We start from the raw sequence: 17,511 nt of genomic DNA, 5'->3' as shown, positions 1-17,511 counted from the left end.
TGCTAAATTGTAATTACTTTGCTACTATGCCCTATTTATTGCCTTAACTCCTCACGCCATTTGCACACACTGTATATAGACTTTCTTTTTTTATATTGTGTTATCTGTACGCTTGTTTATTCCATGTGTACCTCTGTGTTGTTGTTTCTGTCGCACTGCTTTGCTTTATCTTGGCCAGGTCGCAGTTGTAAATGAGAACTTGTTCTCAACTGGCCTACCTGGTTAAATAAAGGTGAAGAAAAACAAGAAAAAAACTACATATAGATTGAAGAAGAGGACTGTTACAGACATATAGAGGTTGGAGAAGGGGACTGTTACATACATATAGAGGTTGGAGAAGGGGACTGTTACAGACATGTAGAGGTTGGAGAAGGGGACTGTTACAGACATATAGAGGTTGGAGAAGGGGACTGTTACAGACATATAGAGGTTGGAGAAGGGGACTGTTACATACATATAGAGGTTGGAGAAGGGGACTGTTACAGACATGTAGAGGTTGGAGAAGGGGACTGTTACAGACATATAGAGGTTGGAGAAGGGGACTGTTACAGACATGTAGAGGTTGGAGAAGGGGACTGTTACAGACATATAGAGGTTGGAGAAGGGGACTGTTACATACATATAGAGGTTGGAGCAGAGGACTGTTACAGACATGTAGAGGTTGGAGAAGGGGACTGTTACAGACATATAGAGGTTGGAGAAGGGGACTGTTACAGACATATAGAGGTTGGAGAAGGGGACTGTTACAGACATGTAGAGGTTGGAGAAGGGGACTGTTACATACATATAGAGGTTGGAGCAGAGGACTGTTACAGACATGTAGAGGTTGGAGCAGGGGACTGTTACAGACATGTAGAGGTTGGAGAAGGGGACTGTTACAGACATGTAGAGGTTGGAGCAGAGGACTGTTACAGACATGTAGAGGTTGGAGCAGGGGACTGTTACAGACATGTAGATGTTGGAGAAGGGGACTGTTACAGACATGTAGAGGTTGGAGAAGAGGACTGTTACAGACATGTAGAGGTTGGAGAAGGGGACTGTTACAGACATGTAGAGGTTGGAGAAGAGGACTGTTACAGACATGTAGAGGTTGGAGAAGGGGACTGTTACAGACATGTAGAGGTTGGAGAAGGGGACTGTTACATAGATATAGAGGTTGGAGAAAAGGACTGTTACAGACATATAGAGGTTGGAGAAGGGGACTGTTACAGACATATAGAGGTTGGAGCAGAGGACTGTTACATACATATAGAGGTTGGAGCAGAGGACTGTTACATACATATAGAGGTTGGAGCAGAGGACTGTTACAGACATGTAGAGGTTGGAGAAGGGGACTGTTACATAGATATAGAGGTTGGAGAAGGGGACTGTTACATACATATAGAGGTTGGAGCAGAGGACTGTTACAGACATGTAGAGGTTGGAGAAGGGGACTGTTACATACATATAGAGGTTGGAGAAGGGGACTGTTACATAGATATAGAGGTTGGAGCAGAGGACTGTTACAGACATGTAGAGGTTGGGGCAGGGGACTGTTACAGACATGTAGAGGTTGGAGAAGGGGACTGTTACAGACATGTAGAGGTTGGAGAAGGGGACTGTTACAGACATGTAGAGGTTGGAGAAGAGGACTGTTACATAGATATAGAGGTTGGAGAAGAGGACTGTTACATAGATATAGAGGTTGGAGAAGAGGACTGTTACATACATGTAGAGGTTGGAGAAGCTTGGCTACTATACATTTTACTCCTAATAGAAAGAATACCCCTAGTTTGCTGTCTCTATTGTACTGTCCTTTAGTCCTCTCCTTTGTAACCAATACCTCTTCTATCCTTTCTCTGTCTCCATCTCCTCTCCTTTGTAACCAATACCTCTTCTATCCTTTCTCTGTCTCCATCTCCTCTCCTTTGTAACCAATACCTCTTCTATCCGTTCTCTGTCTCCATCTCCTCTCCTTTGCCTCTCTCCACTCATCTACACCCCCCCCCCCCCCCCCCCCCCCCATCCTCCCTCTCTGGCAGTAGTGTTTGTTTTGGCTGATGAAGTGTTGGCCTTCCGGAAAACACTGGAACTTTTCCAGGAGATTCCAAGCTGTATACACACACATTTCACTGGCATTCCAAGAACACTGGCATTCCAAAAACACAGCATTCCAAGAACACGGCGTGACAGAAAGCAGTAGGAGTTTTCCACAAGGATCGAAATTCTGTTTTAACAGCAAACAAAACTGATTTAATGTTGACGGTATGATATTAGTTTTGGACCGTACATACAGGCCTCCCGTTGTTGTCTAACTTAATTGACACTGGCTTGGATCTCATATCATGTTTCCCCAGTTAAGCATCAGAACAGAACTAGCACTGTCAACTAGATTGTCTATTCAGGAACCAACTTTGCCATGCAGACACGCACGCAAGCACGCACAGTGGCCTTCCCGGAACAGTAGCCACCTCAGCGCTATAGGTCGCTATAGGTAGAGAGGGTGGGAGGGAGAAACAGAGCTGTTGAAGACAGAACATTAAAACGCATGTGACTGTCTGAGATAGCCTTTTAAACCTTTTCTCTCTCTATATATCTCTCTCGCTCTCCCTCTCTCTCTATATATATATATATATCTAACTCTCGCTCTCCCTCTCTCTCTCTATATATATATATCTAACTCTCGCTCTCCCTCTCTCTCTCTATATATATATATCTAACTCTCGCTCTCCCTCTCTCTCTCTCTCTCTATATATATATATCTAACTCTCGCTCTCCCTCTCTCTCTCTATATATATATATCTAACTCTCTCTCTCTCTCTATATATATATATATATATATCTAACTCTATATCTCTCTCTCTCTCTATCTCTCTCTCTATATCTCTCTCTCTCTATATATATATCTCTAACTCTATATCTCTCTCTCTCCTCTCTCTCTATATATATATCTCTAACTCTATATCTCTCTCTCTATATATCTCTCTCTCTATATATATATATCTATCTCTATCTCTCTCTCTCTCTATATCTCTCTCTCTATCTCTCTCTCTATATCTCTATCTCTATCTCTATCTCTCTCTCTCTCTCTCTCTCTCTCTCTCTCTCTCTATATATATATATCTCTAACTCTATATCTCTCTCTCTATCTCTCTCTCTCTATATATCTCTCTCTATATATATATCTATCTCTATCTCTCTCTCTCTATATATCTCTCTCTCTATCTCTCTCTCTATATCTCTATCTCTATCTCTCTCTCTCTCTCTCTCTCTCTCTCTCTCTATATATATATATATATCTCTCTCTCTCTGTCTCTATCTCTCTCTCTCTATATCTCTCTATCTCTCTCTCTATCTCTCTCGCGCTCTCTCTCTCTCACACACAGACGGGGTTGATGGTGGCATGCTACCAGGGTTATGTTGACGTTGTCATAGCGTTGGCTCAGTGTTGTCACCTGGATGTCAACTGGCAGGACACTGAGGGGAATACCGCCCTCATCACAGCTGCACAGGCAGGTACGACACACAAACACACAGACCCACACACACCGCATGCACGCACACAGACCCACACACACTTGCATGCGCGCACACAGACCCACACACACTCGCATGCGCGCACACAGACCCACACACACTCGCATGCGCGCACACAGACCCACACACACTCGCATGCGCGCACACAGATCCACACACACCGCATGCGCGCACACAGACCCACACACACTCGCATGCGCGCACACAGACCCACACACACTCGCATGTGCGCACACAGACCCACACACACAGATCCACACATTTCAAAAAGGTTCACAAGGCTCTCCCCATCTCGCCCCACCTCCAGGTCACATAATGATCAGTAACTACCTGTTGAACTACTCCCCTGGTCTGGACATAGAGAGGAGGAACTGTCATGGCTTCACCGCTCTGATGAAAGCTGCTATGCAGGGCAGGGTGGAGTGTGTACGAGCCCTGATGCTAGCAGGTAAGTACACAGATGGACAAACAAATTCACCTGGTTTATATTTAACTTACTTGAACATATATTTCATCATTCACATTTCAATAATATTTAACTTCAAACAGTAATTTAAAGCAGAAATAACATCCACCAGTAGGGTTCAATTTGACATCTGAAGGATCTCGTCATACATTTATCTCCTTGCCTCTCCTCCTTCTCTCTCTCCTACTCTCTCCTCCCTCTCACTCCTACTATCTCCTCCTCTTTCCTCCTTTTCCTCCACTCTCTCCTACTTTCCTTCTCTCTCTCCTACTCTCCTCCTCTCTTTCTCCTCTGTAAGGAGCTGACACGGAGGCGAGGGACTTTGGTCGTCAGCTGACCTCCAGAGAGTGGGCGTTTTTCACAGGACGCTACGACACCGCCTGGGCCATGACACGTCTCCACTCCAGACCCTGTCCTTATCAACTATGTGACGCATACAGGTAGACTATACTTGATGAGTGATGATGAGGATGGTGGTGATGATGATGAGGATGCTGGTGATGATGATGATGATGATGGGGATGATGATGAGGATGATGGTGATGGTGGTGATGATGATGATGGTGGTGATGATGATGAGGATGGTGGTGATGATGATGATGATGATGATGGTGGTGATGATGATGATGATGATGAGGAGGATGATGGTGGTGATGAGGATGGTGGTGATGATGATGAGGATGGTGGTGATGATGAGGATGGTGGTGATGATGATGGTGGTGGTGGTGATGATGATGATGAGGATGGTGGTGATGATGATGGTGTTGATGATGATGAGAATGGTGGTGATGATGATGATGGTGATGATGATGAGGATGGTGGTGATGATGATGGTGAGGATGATGATTGTGATGGTGGTGATGAGGGTGGTGGTGATGATGATGAGGATGGTGGTGATGATGATGATGGTGGTGATGATGATGATGATGATGATGATGATGATGATGGGGATGAGGATGGTGATGATGAGGATGGTGGTGATGATGATGAGGATGGTGGTGATGATGATGATGATGATGATGAGGATGGTGGTGATGAGGATGGTGGTGGTGATGATGAGGATGGTGGTGATGATGATGATGATGATGGGGATGATGATGATGGTGATGAGGATGGTGATGATGAGGATGGTGATGATGAGGATGGTGGTGATGATGAGGATGGTGGTGATGATGATGATGATGAGGATGGTGGTGATGGTGGTGATGAGGATGGTGGTGATGATGATGATGAAGATGGTGGTGATGGTGATGATGATGATGGAGATGATGATGGTGATGAGGATGGTGATGATGAGGATGGTGGTGATGATGATGAGGATGGTGGTGATGATGATGGTGATGATGATGATGATGGTGAGGATGATGATTGTGGTGATGATGAGAATGGTGGTGATGATGATGGTGAGGATGATGATGGTGATGATGATGGTGGTGGTGATGATGATGGTGGTGATGATGATGAGGAGGATGGTGGTGATGATGATGGTGATGAGGATGGTGATGATGTTGTTTCTGCTGATGATGGAGGTGGTGATTCTTATTATCATTATACGATGTCATCGGTATAGTTTCATATTGCAATTCTTCCAATGGTATTATTTCCTAATCTGATATAATTGTTCCAGTCCAGAGTGGCCCCAGCTGGCGTCTCTAGTATCTAAGGCCCGGGAGCCTCGAGGCTGTATGCAGCGTATATCAGACACCATACGAAACGCTCTGACGTTTGCCAACATCACAGAGCCTGACGACGAAGGAGTCTTAGATCACCTAGTCACCATGACAACAGCACTGGGGAGCCCCTTCGTGACAATGGCTTGTTCCACAGTGAGTTAGAAACGTCTGTTTCTTCGTTCCTCTCACTTGTACTGTATTTAACCTCTCTCTCTGTCTTCGTGTTCTCATTGCTGTCTGTTTGTACTTGCTCTTCAGGTGTGTCCGACAAGCCCACCTTGCGTGGGTAAACGTCGTTACTCCGTCCCAGAGATCCTCCGACGCCAACGGGCCAAAGAACTGAAAACGCAGAACCCTGAGCGGATCGACAACCACGGCAAACTCTTCCAGAACTCACGGGTCACTCTGGTGTCCAAACCTCCAAAGGACCGGCGGACCATCCTGCTACCGCCGAACAAAAACCCCACCACGACTAACCCTACCCTCGGTAAGGTGTCTGCGGCTGGGGCCTCTTCCTCCATGGCCCTGAGAAAGACTAGCTTGCTGCCTCTGGGTATGGTGAAGTATAGCAGTGTGCGGCCGGGGATGTCCATTCCCAAGGTGAGAATCTCTAAGGCCCCAACGCCAACCTTTGAACCTGAAAGAGTCCACAGGAAGAGCAGCTTTAAAGACGGAGGGGGTGACTTCCTGCAGATTCCCAAGTGGAGGTATAAAGAACTGAAGGAGGAGAGGAAGAGAGCGGAGGAGGCGGAGCGGAAGAGGGTGGAGGCGGCCACGAGGCGGCACCTGGGTTCCAGGAAGAGGAAATGACATCGTAGGAGGAAGTGATGTCACTCCACCCTGTCCTCCACTGTTGCCTAGGTAGCAGTTCAGAGTTTTTTTTTTTGCTTTTTGAGGGAGTAAAAGTGACAGTGCTTTATTTTCTAATGCATTTGATTCACAAAATCAGCAGTATTTTTATAGTGTGATTTCTGTATTACCTGACACTTACCCAGGCTACAAACCCATATGATCTGACTGTGTACAGATCATGTTTCACTAATATATCTGACACATCACACGTTGAAACTTTATTGCCTAAAATGATGATACTATACGCTTCGGGAAAGGTTAGAATGGGACAAATAGAAAGGGTTAAAATATGGCGTAGCCTATACAACCGTTGAGTAAGCCTCCCAGCATGTCAAACTGACTTATCGTCAAAGATAAACATAAGATAAGCATTATTTTGTTACCAGTGGCATTTGACTGACTTTTTTTAGATAGGCACTGTGCTTTGATATGTTGAAATGGCATCTACTTTATATTGGCTTTTTGAAAGCTTTTCTAATTCTGTGAATGTATTTTGCATATAGATTGTACCTCATCAGGTATTTTTTTATTATGAGTATACTATATATAAACTGTTTTTATTTTCTACTAAAGTAGAAAGCATATTTTGAGAATGTGAATGAAAAAAAAGAACTGTCTTGGAGCAATATTATCTATCAAATGAGGAAAAACAAACTATATCCTGAAATGTTTACATGTTATGAATGAGATCAAAGTACTGCTACACTGACCTCAGATCAGCATCGAGGAGCACCTTCATCATGTGCTTTTTACAAACACATGTGTGTATTCCGATCAGACAGACGCCATACTATTGGTTGAGAAGTTCAACAGAAAATAATGGATGAAAATAATGGGAGGTAGGATCACAAATGGCAACTGGAAAGTCTTGATATAATGTAGTATTATTATGGTAGGGATTGATATAATGTAGTATTATTATGGTAGGGATTGATATAATGTAGTATTATTATGGTAGGGATTGAAGAGAAGACAATTTCACAGTGATAACCCCAAAGACAGGACTGGCTTTAAGTGGCATATTTTAGGTGTGTCTAACAGCCAATGTGATAAGTTGCTATGGAGTTACTAAGGGGCAGTGGTTGGCACAAAAAATAATTTCTGTAAACAAATGGAGCAGGCTAGGCAGCAGGAGTGTAACACTAAAATGCTTTCCCAGACATATCACAAAGACTCCAGGTGAATTCTGTGTCTGCCCAAGTGTGCCCTGGTTCCCCTCATTGATTTAAAAGGAATGGACAAAAACTCTCTAAACTCTCTGCTTATACAAGTCCAGTTTTAAAGAATATATATATATATTTAGTGAACAAGTGTACACTTCTCTCAGGAAGCCACGCTGTGGATTTACGAAACAGATTCACAAGGTTTTGTTTGTTTGAGTGGTAATGGAACCACAATGGGACCAGCAATATCTAGTCTGTGTACTCTACAATGTTCTTGTTTATGGTGAATAAAAACACAACTGGAATGCAATGCACTCTTCTGTTTGTGTCTGTGAGAGTGAGTGACTCTTTCTAAAACATAAAAAAGATGGTGCATCATTTCCTGATAAGTACCAGGTGCATCATTTCCTGATAAGTACCAGGTGCATTATTTCCTGATAAGTACCAGGTGCATAATTTCCTGATAAGTACCAGGTGCATCATTTCCTGATAAGTACCAGGTGCATCATTTCCTGATAAGTACCAGGTCCATCATTTCCTGATAAGTACCAGGTGCATCATTTCCTGATAAGTACCAGGTGCATTATTTCCTGATAAGTACCAGGTCCATCATTTCCTGATAAGTACCAGGTGCATCATTTCCTGATAAGTACAAGGTTTCTGATAAGTACCAGGTGCATTATTTCCTGATAAGTACCAGGTGCATCATTTCCTGATAAGTACCAGGTGCATCATTTCCTGATAAGTACCAGGTGCATCATTTCCTGATAAGTACCAGGTCCATCATTTCCTGATAAGTACCAGGTGCATCATTTCCTGATAAGTACCAGGTGCATTATTTCCTGATGAGTACCAGGTCCATCATTTCCTGATAAGTACCAGGTGCATCATTTCCTGATTAGTACAAGGTTTCTGATAAGTACCAGGTGCATTATTTCCTGATAAGTACCAGGTGCATCATTTCCTGATAAGTACCAGGTGCATTATTTCCTGATAAGTACCAGATGCATTATTTCCTGATAAGTACCAGGTGCATCATTTCCTGATAAGTACCAGTTCCATCATTTCCTGATAAGTACCAGGTCCATTATTTCCTGATAAGTACCAGGTCCATCATGTTCTGATAAGTACAAGGTGCATCATTTCCTGATAAGTACCAGGTGCATCATTTCCTGATAAGTATCAGGTGCATTATTTCCTGATAAGTACAAGGTGCATCATTTCCTGATAAGTACCAGGTCCATCATTTCCTGATAAGTACCAGGTGCATTATTTCCTGGTAAGTACCAGGTCCATCATTTCCTGATAAGTACCAGGTCCAACATTTCCTGATAAGTACCAGGTCCATCATTTCCTGATAAGTACCAGGTCCATCATTTCCTGATAAGTACCAGGTGCATCATTTCCTGATAAGTACCAGGTGCATAATTTCCTGATAAGTACCAGGTGCATCATTTCCTGAGAAGTACCAGGTCCATCAATTCCTGATAAGTACCAGGTCCATAATTTCCTGATAAGTACCAGGTCCATAATTTCCTGATAAGTACCAGGTGCATCATTTCCTGATAAGTACCAGGTCCATCATTTCCTGATAAGTACCAGGTCCATCATTTCCTGATAAGTATCAGGTCCATAATTTCCTGATAAGTACCAGGTCCATAATTTCCTGATAAGTACCAGGTCCATCATTTCCTGATAAGTACCAGGTCCATCATTTCCTGATAAGTATCAGGTCCATCATTTCCTGATAAGTACCAGGTCCATCATTTCCTGATAAGTACCAGGTCCATCATTTCCTGATAAGTATCAGGTCCATCATTTCCTGATAAGTACCAGGTCCATCATTTCCTGATAAGTATCAGGTCCATCATTTCCTGATAAGTACCAGGGGCATAATTTCCTGATAAGTACCAGGTGCATAATTTCATTTCCATATTTTGTTCTGTTACAGCCTGAATTTAAAATGGATTAAATAGAGATTTTGTGTCACTGGCCTACCCACAATACTCCATAATCTCAAAGTGGAATTAGGTTTTTAATTTTTTTTTTACAAATGACTTAAAAATGACAAGCTGGAATGTCTGGAGTCAATATGTATTCAACCCCTTTGTTATGGCAAGCCAAAATAAGAATTTGCTTGAAAAGTCACATAATAAGTGTGGACTCACTCTGTGTGCAAAAATAGTGTTTAAGATGATTTTTGAATGGCTACCCCATCTCTGTACCCCACACATACACATGTGTAATGTCCCTCAGTCAAGCAAAGAATTTCAAACACAGATTTAACTACAAAGACTAGAGGTTTTACAATGCCTCGCTAAGAAGGGCATCTATTGGTAGAAGGTTAAAAAAAAAAAAAAAAAAAACAGACATTGAGCATGGTGCAAGTTATTAATTACACTTTGGATGGTGTATCAACACACCCAGTCACCACGGAGATACAGGCGTCCTTCCTAACTCAGTTGCTGGAGAGGGAGGAACTGCTCAGGGATTTCACCATGCTGCTCGCTAGCAGTGACTTTAAAACAGTTACAGAGTCGTCAAAACCCAATCCTTACCATATCCAAACAGGGAAACTCAGACTGGCACACTCTGCTGGGAGATAGGGGGTACTGCATGACAGGCTCAATTCACTATCACAATGAAAATACAAACAGATGATCACTGATTTAGAAAATGGCCATGATAAGGCTTTATAAATAAGCATGACTACTATTTCATCCAGTCTTAGTCTTTCAATATAAGAGGTCTGTGTCAGTGGGACATAGTATCAGAGTAGAGGTCTGTGTCAGTAGGACATAGTATTAGAGTAGAGGTCTGTGTCAGTAGGACATAGTATCAGAGTAGAGGTCTGTGTCAGTAGGACATAGTATCAGAGTAGAGGTCTGTGTCAGTAGGACATAGTATCAGAGTAGAGGTCTGTGTCAGTAGGACATAGTATCAGAGTAGAGGTCTGTGTCAGTAGGACATAGTATCAGTATCAGAGTAGAGGTCTGTGTCAGTAGGACATAGTATCAGAGTAGAGGTCCGTGTCAGTAGTACATAGTATCAGAGTAGAGGTCTGTGTCAGTGGGACATAGTATCAGAGTAGAGGTCTGTGTCAGTAGGACATAGTATCAGTATCAGAGTAGAGGTCTGTGTTAGTAGGACATAGTATCAGTATCAGAGTAGTCTGTGTCAGTAGGACATAGTATCAGTATCAGAGTAGAGGTCTGTGTCAGTAGGACATAGTATCAGAGTAGAGGTCTGTGTCAGTAGGACATAGTATCAGAGTAGAGGTCTGTGTCAGTAGGACATCGTATCAGAGTAGAGGTCTGTGTCAGTAGGACATAGTATCAGTATCAGAGTAGAGGTCTGTGTCAGTAGGACATAGTATCAGTATCAGAGTAGAGGTCTGTGGGATTTTGTGTCGAGGTCACCTCAAGTCACCCTATCAGGTAGCAGATAACCCTGTTGAAAGAAACATGCAGACCAGAGAGAGGCTGTAGTAATCGCTTTCACGGCTATGGTCAAAGGGAAGGGTTGAGACTAGGGTTAGGATTGAACCGGGATGCAGAGAGAGATGAAGCTAGGGTTAGGGGGTTGACAGGGGGCAGTCTGAGGAGTCCTGCTGCCATTTTGAGTCCTACACTATGTGTTTACCAACAATATGCTAGCTTGTCGATTGATGATAGAGGACCAGAAGTGTGTGTTTATGTTTACCTGAACCCATGCGTGTGTGTGTGTGTGTGTATGAGTGTGTGTGTGTGTGTATGAGTGTGTGTGTGTGTGTATGAGTGTGTGTGTGTATGAGTGTATGAGTGTGTGTGTGTGTGTATGAGTGTGTGTGTGCGTGTATGAGTGTGTGTGTGTGTATGAGTGTGTGTGTGTGTGTATGAGTGTGTGTGTGTGAGTGTGTGTGTGTGTGTATGAGTGTGTGTATGAGTGTGTGTATGAGTGTGTGTGTGTGTGTATGAGTGTGTGTGTGTATGAGTGTATGAGTGTGTGTGTGTGTGTGTATGAGTGTGTGTGTGTGTGTATGAGTGTGTGTGTATGAGTGTATGAGTGTGTATGTGTGTGTATGAGTGTGTGTGTGTGTGTGTATGAGTGTGTGTGTGTGTGTATGAGTGTGTGTGTGTGTGTGTGTGTATGAGTGTGTATGAGTGTATGAGTGTGTGTGTGTGTGTGTATGAGTGTGTGTGTGTGTGTATGAGTGTGTGTGTGTGTGTGTGTATGAGTGTATGAGTGTGTGTGTGTGTGTATGAGTGTGTGTGTGTGTGTATGAGTGTGTGTATGAGTGTATGAGTGCATGAGTGTGTGTGTGTGTGTATGAGTGTGTGTGTGTGTGTGTGTATGAGTGTATGAGTGTGTGTGTGTGTGTGTGTGTGTGTGTGTGTGTGTGTGTGTGTGTGTGTGTGTGTGTGTGTGTGTGTATGAGTGTGTGTGTGCGTGTACCTGACTAGAGACCATGCACTGGCAGATCCTAATGTCACGCGTCACACCACCAGGTGATAGATGCTAACATGAGTGCTATAAACTGACAGAGCCTGGAGGGCTGATGCTAACGCTAGCTAAAACAACATAATATGATTCAAATCAATAGAGGCACTCAGTCCTCATAAATAAACCTTACAAGGACATGGCAAAACGGGCACAAAAAAATATACTGTACATGTTGTCTGATACAAGTGTATGTGTGGTAACATCTGGTCCAGAGACAGTAAGTGGTCAAGGGGATGAGGGAGGAGAGTAGAGAGAGGGAGGAGAGAGAAGAGAGAGAGAGGGGAGAGTAGAGAGAGAGAAGGAAGGGGGGAGTAGAGAGAGAGAGGGGAGAGTAGAGAGAGAGAAGGGAGGGGGGAGTAGAGAGAGGGGGGAGTAGAGAAAGGGAGGGGAGAGTAGAGAGAGAAAAGGGAGGGGGGAGAGTAGAGAGAGGGAGGGGAGAGTAGAGAGAGAGAAGGGAGGGTGGAGTAGAGAAAGGGAGGGGAGGGGGGAGAGTAGAGAGAGAGAAGGGAGGGGGGAGTAGAGAGAGGGAGCGGAGGGGGGAGAGTAGAGAGAGAGAAGGGAGGGGGTAGAGTAGAGAAAGGGAGGGGAGAGTAGAGAGAGAGAAGGGAGGGGGGAGAGTAGAGAGAGAGAAGGGAGGGGGGAGTAGAGAGAGGGGGGGAGTAGAGAGAGGGAGCGGAGGGGGGAGAGTAGAGCGAGAGAAGGGAGGTGGGAGAGTAGAGAGAGAGAAGGGAGGTGGGAGAGTAGAGAGAGAGAAGGGAGGGGAGAGAGGGAGGGGAGGGGGAGAGTAGAGAGAGAGAAGGAATGGTAGATGTGCAGAAGACGAATGTGCAAGTAGAGATACTGGGGTGCAAAGGAGCAAGATAAATAAATAAATACAGTATGGGGATGAGGTAGTTGGATGGGCTATTTGCAGATGGGCTATGTACAGGTGCAGTGATCTGTGAGCTGCTCTGACAGCTGGTGCTTAAAGTTAGTGAGGGAGATATGAGTCTCCAGCCTCAGTGATTTTTTGCAGTTCGTTCCAGTCATTGGCAGCAGAGAACTGGAAGGAGAGGCGGCCAAAGGAAGAATTGGCTTTGGGGGTGACCAGTGAGCTATACCTGCTGGAGCGCGTGCTACGGGTGGGTGCTGCTATGGTGACCAGTGAGCTGAGATAAGGCGGGGCTTTACCTAGCAGAGACTTGTACATGATCTGAAGCCAGTGGGTTTGACGACGAGTATGAAGCGAGGGCCAGCCAACGAGAGCATTGTTGACGAAATGGATGCCACTGTGATAGACTGCATCCAATTTGTTGAGTAGAGTGTTGTAGGCTATTTTGCAAATGACATTGCCGAAGTCGAGGATCGATAGGATGGTCAGTTTTACGAGGGTATGTTTGGCAGCATCAGTGAAGGATGCGTTGTTGTGAAATAGGAAGCCGATTCTAGATTTAATTTTGGATTGGAGATGCTTAATGTGAGTCTGGAAGGAGAGTTTACAGTCTAACCAGACACCTAGGTATTTGTAGGTGTCCACATATTCTAAGTCAGAGCCGTCCAGAGTAGTGATGCTGGACAGGCAGACAGGTGCGTGCAGCGATCGGTTGAAGAGCATGCATTTAGTTTTACTTGCATTTAAGAGCAGTTGGAGGCCACGGAAGGAGAGTTGTATGGCATTGAAGCTCGTCGGGAGGCCCAAGAATTTAACCCTGTGGCACCCCCGTAGAGACTGCCAGAGGTCCCGACAACAGAACCTCCGATTTGACACATTGAACTCTATCAGAGAAGTAGTTGGTGAACCAGGCGAGGCAGTCATTTGAGAAACTAAGGCTGTTGAGTCTGCCGATAAGAATGTGGTGATCGACAGAGTCGAAAGCCTTTGCCAGGTCGATGAATAGGGCTGCAGAGTAATGTCTCTTATCGATTGCGGTTATGATATTGTTTAGGACCTTGAGCGTGGCTGAGGTGCACCCATGACCATCTCTGAAACCAGATTGCATAGCAGAGAAGGTTCGCTGGCATTTGAAATGGTCGGTAATCTGTTTGTTAACTTAGAAAAGCAGGGTAGGATAGATATAGGTCTGTAGCAGTTTGGGTCTAGAGTTTCTCCCCCTTTGAAGAGGGGGATGACCGTGGCAGCTTTCCAATCTTTGGGAAACTCAGACGATACGAAAGAGAGGTTGAACACGCTAGTAATAGGGGTTGCAACAATTTCGGCAGATAATTTTAGAAAGAGAGGGTCCAGATTGTCTAGCCCGGCTGATTTGTAGGGGTCCAGATTTTGCAGTTCTTTCAGAACATCAGCTATCTGGATTTGGGTGAAGGAGAAATGGGGGAGGCTTGGGCGACTTGCCGTGGGGGGTGGAGGACTATTGATCGGGGTAAGGGTAGACAGGTGGAAAGCACGGCCAGCCGTAGAAAAATGCTCATTGAAATTCTCAATTATGGTGGATTTATCAGTGGTGACAGTGATTCCTAGCCTCAGAGCAGTGGGCAGCTGGGAGGAGGTGCTCTTATTCTCCATGGACTTTACAGTGTCCCAGAATGTTTTGAGTTTGTGCTACTGGATGCAAATTTCTGCTTGAAAAAGCTAGCCTTAGCTTTCCTAACTGCCTGAACCAGTATTGGTTCCTAACTTCCCTGAAAAGTTGCATATCACGGGGGCTATTCGACGCTAATGCAGAACGCCACAGGATGTTTTTGTGCTGGTCAAGGGCAGTTAGGTCTGGAGAGAACCAAGGGTTATATCTGTTCCTGGTTCTAAATGTTATGTGTAGATATTATATTATGGTGTGTAGATGGTGTGTAGAGTATAATATTATGGTGTGCAGTATAATATTATGGTGTGCAGTATAATATTAGGGTGTGTAGTATAATATTATGGTGTGCAGTATAATATTATGGTGTGTAGAGTATAATATTATGGTGTGCAGTATAATTTTATGGTGTGTAGAGTATAATATTATGGTGTGTAGTATAATATTATGGTGTGTAGATGGTGTGTAGTATAATATTATGGTGTGCAGTATAATATTATGGTGTGCAGTATAATATTATGGTGTGTAGAGTATAATATTATGGTGTGCAGTATAATACTATGGTGTGTAGTATAATATTATGGTGTGTAGTATAATATTATGGTGTGTAGTATAATATTATGGTGTGTAGTATAATATGATGGTGTGTAGTATAATATTATGGTGTGTAGATGGTGTGTAGTATAATATTATGGTGTATAGTATAATATTATGGTGTGTAGTATAATATTATGGTGTGTAGTATAATATTATGGTGTGTAGATGGTGTGTAGTATAATATTATGGTGTATAGAGTATAATATTATGGTGTGTAGTATAATATTATGGTGTGTAGTATAATATTATGGTGTGTAGTATAATATTATGGTGTGTAGAGTATAATATTATGGTGTGTAGAGTATAATATTATGGTGTGTAGAGTATAATATTAGGGTGTGTAGAGTATAATATTATGGTGTGTAGTATAATAATATGGTGTGTAGAGTATAATATTATGGTGTGTAGAGTATAATATTATGGTGTGTAGAGTAAAATATTATGGTGTGCAGTATAATATTATGGTGTGTAGTATAATATTATGGTGTGTAGAGTATAATATTATGGTGTGTAGAGTATAATATTATGGTGTGTAGAGTATAATATTATGGTGTGTAGAGTATAATATGTTGGTGTGTAGTATAATATGGTGTGTAGAGTATAATATGTTAGTGTGTAGTATAATATGATGGTGTGTAGAGTATAATATTATGGTGTGTAGAGTATAATATTATGGTGTGTAGTATAATATTATGGTGTGTAGTATAAGATGATGGTGTGTAGAGTATAATATTATGTAGATGTTGTGTAGAGTTTAATATTATGCAGATGTGTGTGTGTGTGTGGGTGTGTAGTTTATAATCAAGTTCAGCCAAAAGTTTGGACACACCTACACATTCAAGTGTTTTCCTTTATTTTGTACTATTTACGACATTGTAGAATAATAGTGAAGACATCAAAACTATGAAATAACACATGGAATCATGTAGTAACCAAAAAAGTGTTAAATCAAAATATATTTTATATTTGAGATTCTTTGAAATAGCCATCCTTTGCCTTGATGACAGCTTTGGACACTCTTAACCAGCTTCATTAGGTAGTCACCTGGAATGCATTCCAATTAAAAGGTGTACCTTGTTAAAAGTTAATTTCTGGATCTTCTTTCCTTCTTAATGCATTTCAGCCAATCAGTTGTGTTGTGACAAGGTAGGGTGGCATACAGAAGATGGCCTTCTACCAAATAGGACTAAATCCATATTATGGCAAGAACAGCTCAAATAAGCAAAGAGAAATGACAGCCCATCATTACATTAAGACATGAAGGTCAGTCAATGTGGAAAATTAAGAACTTTGAAAGTTTCTTCAAGTGCAGTCGCAAGAACCATCAAGCGCAATAATGACACTGGCTCTCATGAGGATCGCCAAAGGAAAGGAAGACCCAGAGTTCAGTAGAGTTACCAGCCTCAGAAATTGCAGCCCAAATAAATGCTTCACAGAGTTCAAGTTACAGACACATCTCAACATCAACTGTTCAGAGACTGCTTGAATCAGGCCTTCATGGTCAAATTGCTGCAAAGAAACCACTACTAAAGGACACCCATGAGAAGAAGAGACTTGCTTGGGCCAAGAAACACAAGAAATGGACATTAGGCTGGTGGAAATCTGTCCTTTGGTCCAGATTTGAGATTTGTGGATCCAACCGCAGTGTCTTTGTGAGACGCAGAGTAGGTGAATGGATGATCTCTGCATGTGTGGTTCCCACCGTGACGCATGGAGGAGGTGGTGTTATGGTGTAGGGGTGCACACCTCCAGGCTGTGTAAGGGCTATTTTACCAAGGAGAGTGATTGTTAAGGGAATTTTTATCAATGATGACTAATTATGTATACATTTCAATCAGGACTGACTAGTCCAAATGCTATTATGTACTGTACATATGAATTTCTCTCTCTTGCTCCCATTCCCAATTGTATATAATATAGTCAGGAGTTTAGTAACAATGACGGTCTGTTCCTTTGTACAAATGAATGAACTATCTCCAGATGGCAGGGACGGACTATCTCCAGACTGTCTAGAATGCTGATTTACAGTGACTGACCTTGGCTTTAGGAGAGGAGGGAAGGCTCGAGAACTATAGGGCCTCTCTATCGGTGTCATGAAAGAGATAGAACATTTAGAAAACGCTGACGTCATTTTCAATTTATAACCTGTGGAAAAATGTGTATGTACCCAGTACTCTCTTGAAATAAACACTATTACCTGACTTTTAAGACTGGTCTCGATCAATTTCATGCATAATATGATAAAC

General features: G+C 43.0%; 1 protein-coding gene across 1 annotated transcript in view; it reads left to right on the top strand.

Moving 5' to 3' along the window:
• The window catches only part of LOC139366675 (ankyrin repeat domain-containing protein 33B-like), a 34,258-nt gene extending 26,780 nt beyond the window's left edge, over window positions 1-7,478 (top strand). Inside the window, exons 2-6 of the mRNA XM_071104359.1 lie at window positions 3,366-3,495; window positions 3,824-3,964; window positions 4,281-4,422; window positions 5,610-5,808; window positions 5,914-7,478. Coding sequence (XP_070960460.1) covers window positions 3,366-3,495; window positions 3,824-3,964; window positions 4,281-4,422; window positions 5,610-5,808; window positions 5,914-6,465 — 1,164 coding nt within the window. The 3' untranslated portion in view covers window positions 6,466-7,478. The remainder of the gene's footprint in view (window positions 1-3,365; window positions 3,496-3,823; window positions 3,965-4,280; window positions 4,423-5,609; window positions 5,809-5,913) is intronic.
• Window positions 7,479-17,511: the final 10,033 nt, after the last annotated feature.

The sequence above is a fragment of the Oncorhynchus clarkii genome, chromosome 15 (assembly GCF_045791955.1).
Source record: "Oncorhynchus clarkii lewisi isolate Uvic-CL-2024 chromosome 15, UVic_Ocla_1.0, whole genome shotgun sequence".
NCBI classification, from domain to species: domain Eukaryota; kingdom Metazoa; phylum Chordata; class Actinopteri; order Salmoniformes; family Salmonidae; genus Oncorhynchus; species Oncorhynchus clarkii.
The sequence above is the reverse complement of the archived record's forward strand: the minus strand, read 5'-3'. Positions and strand labels throughout refer to the sequence as shown.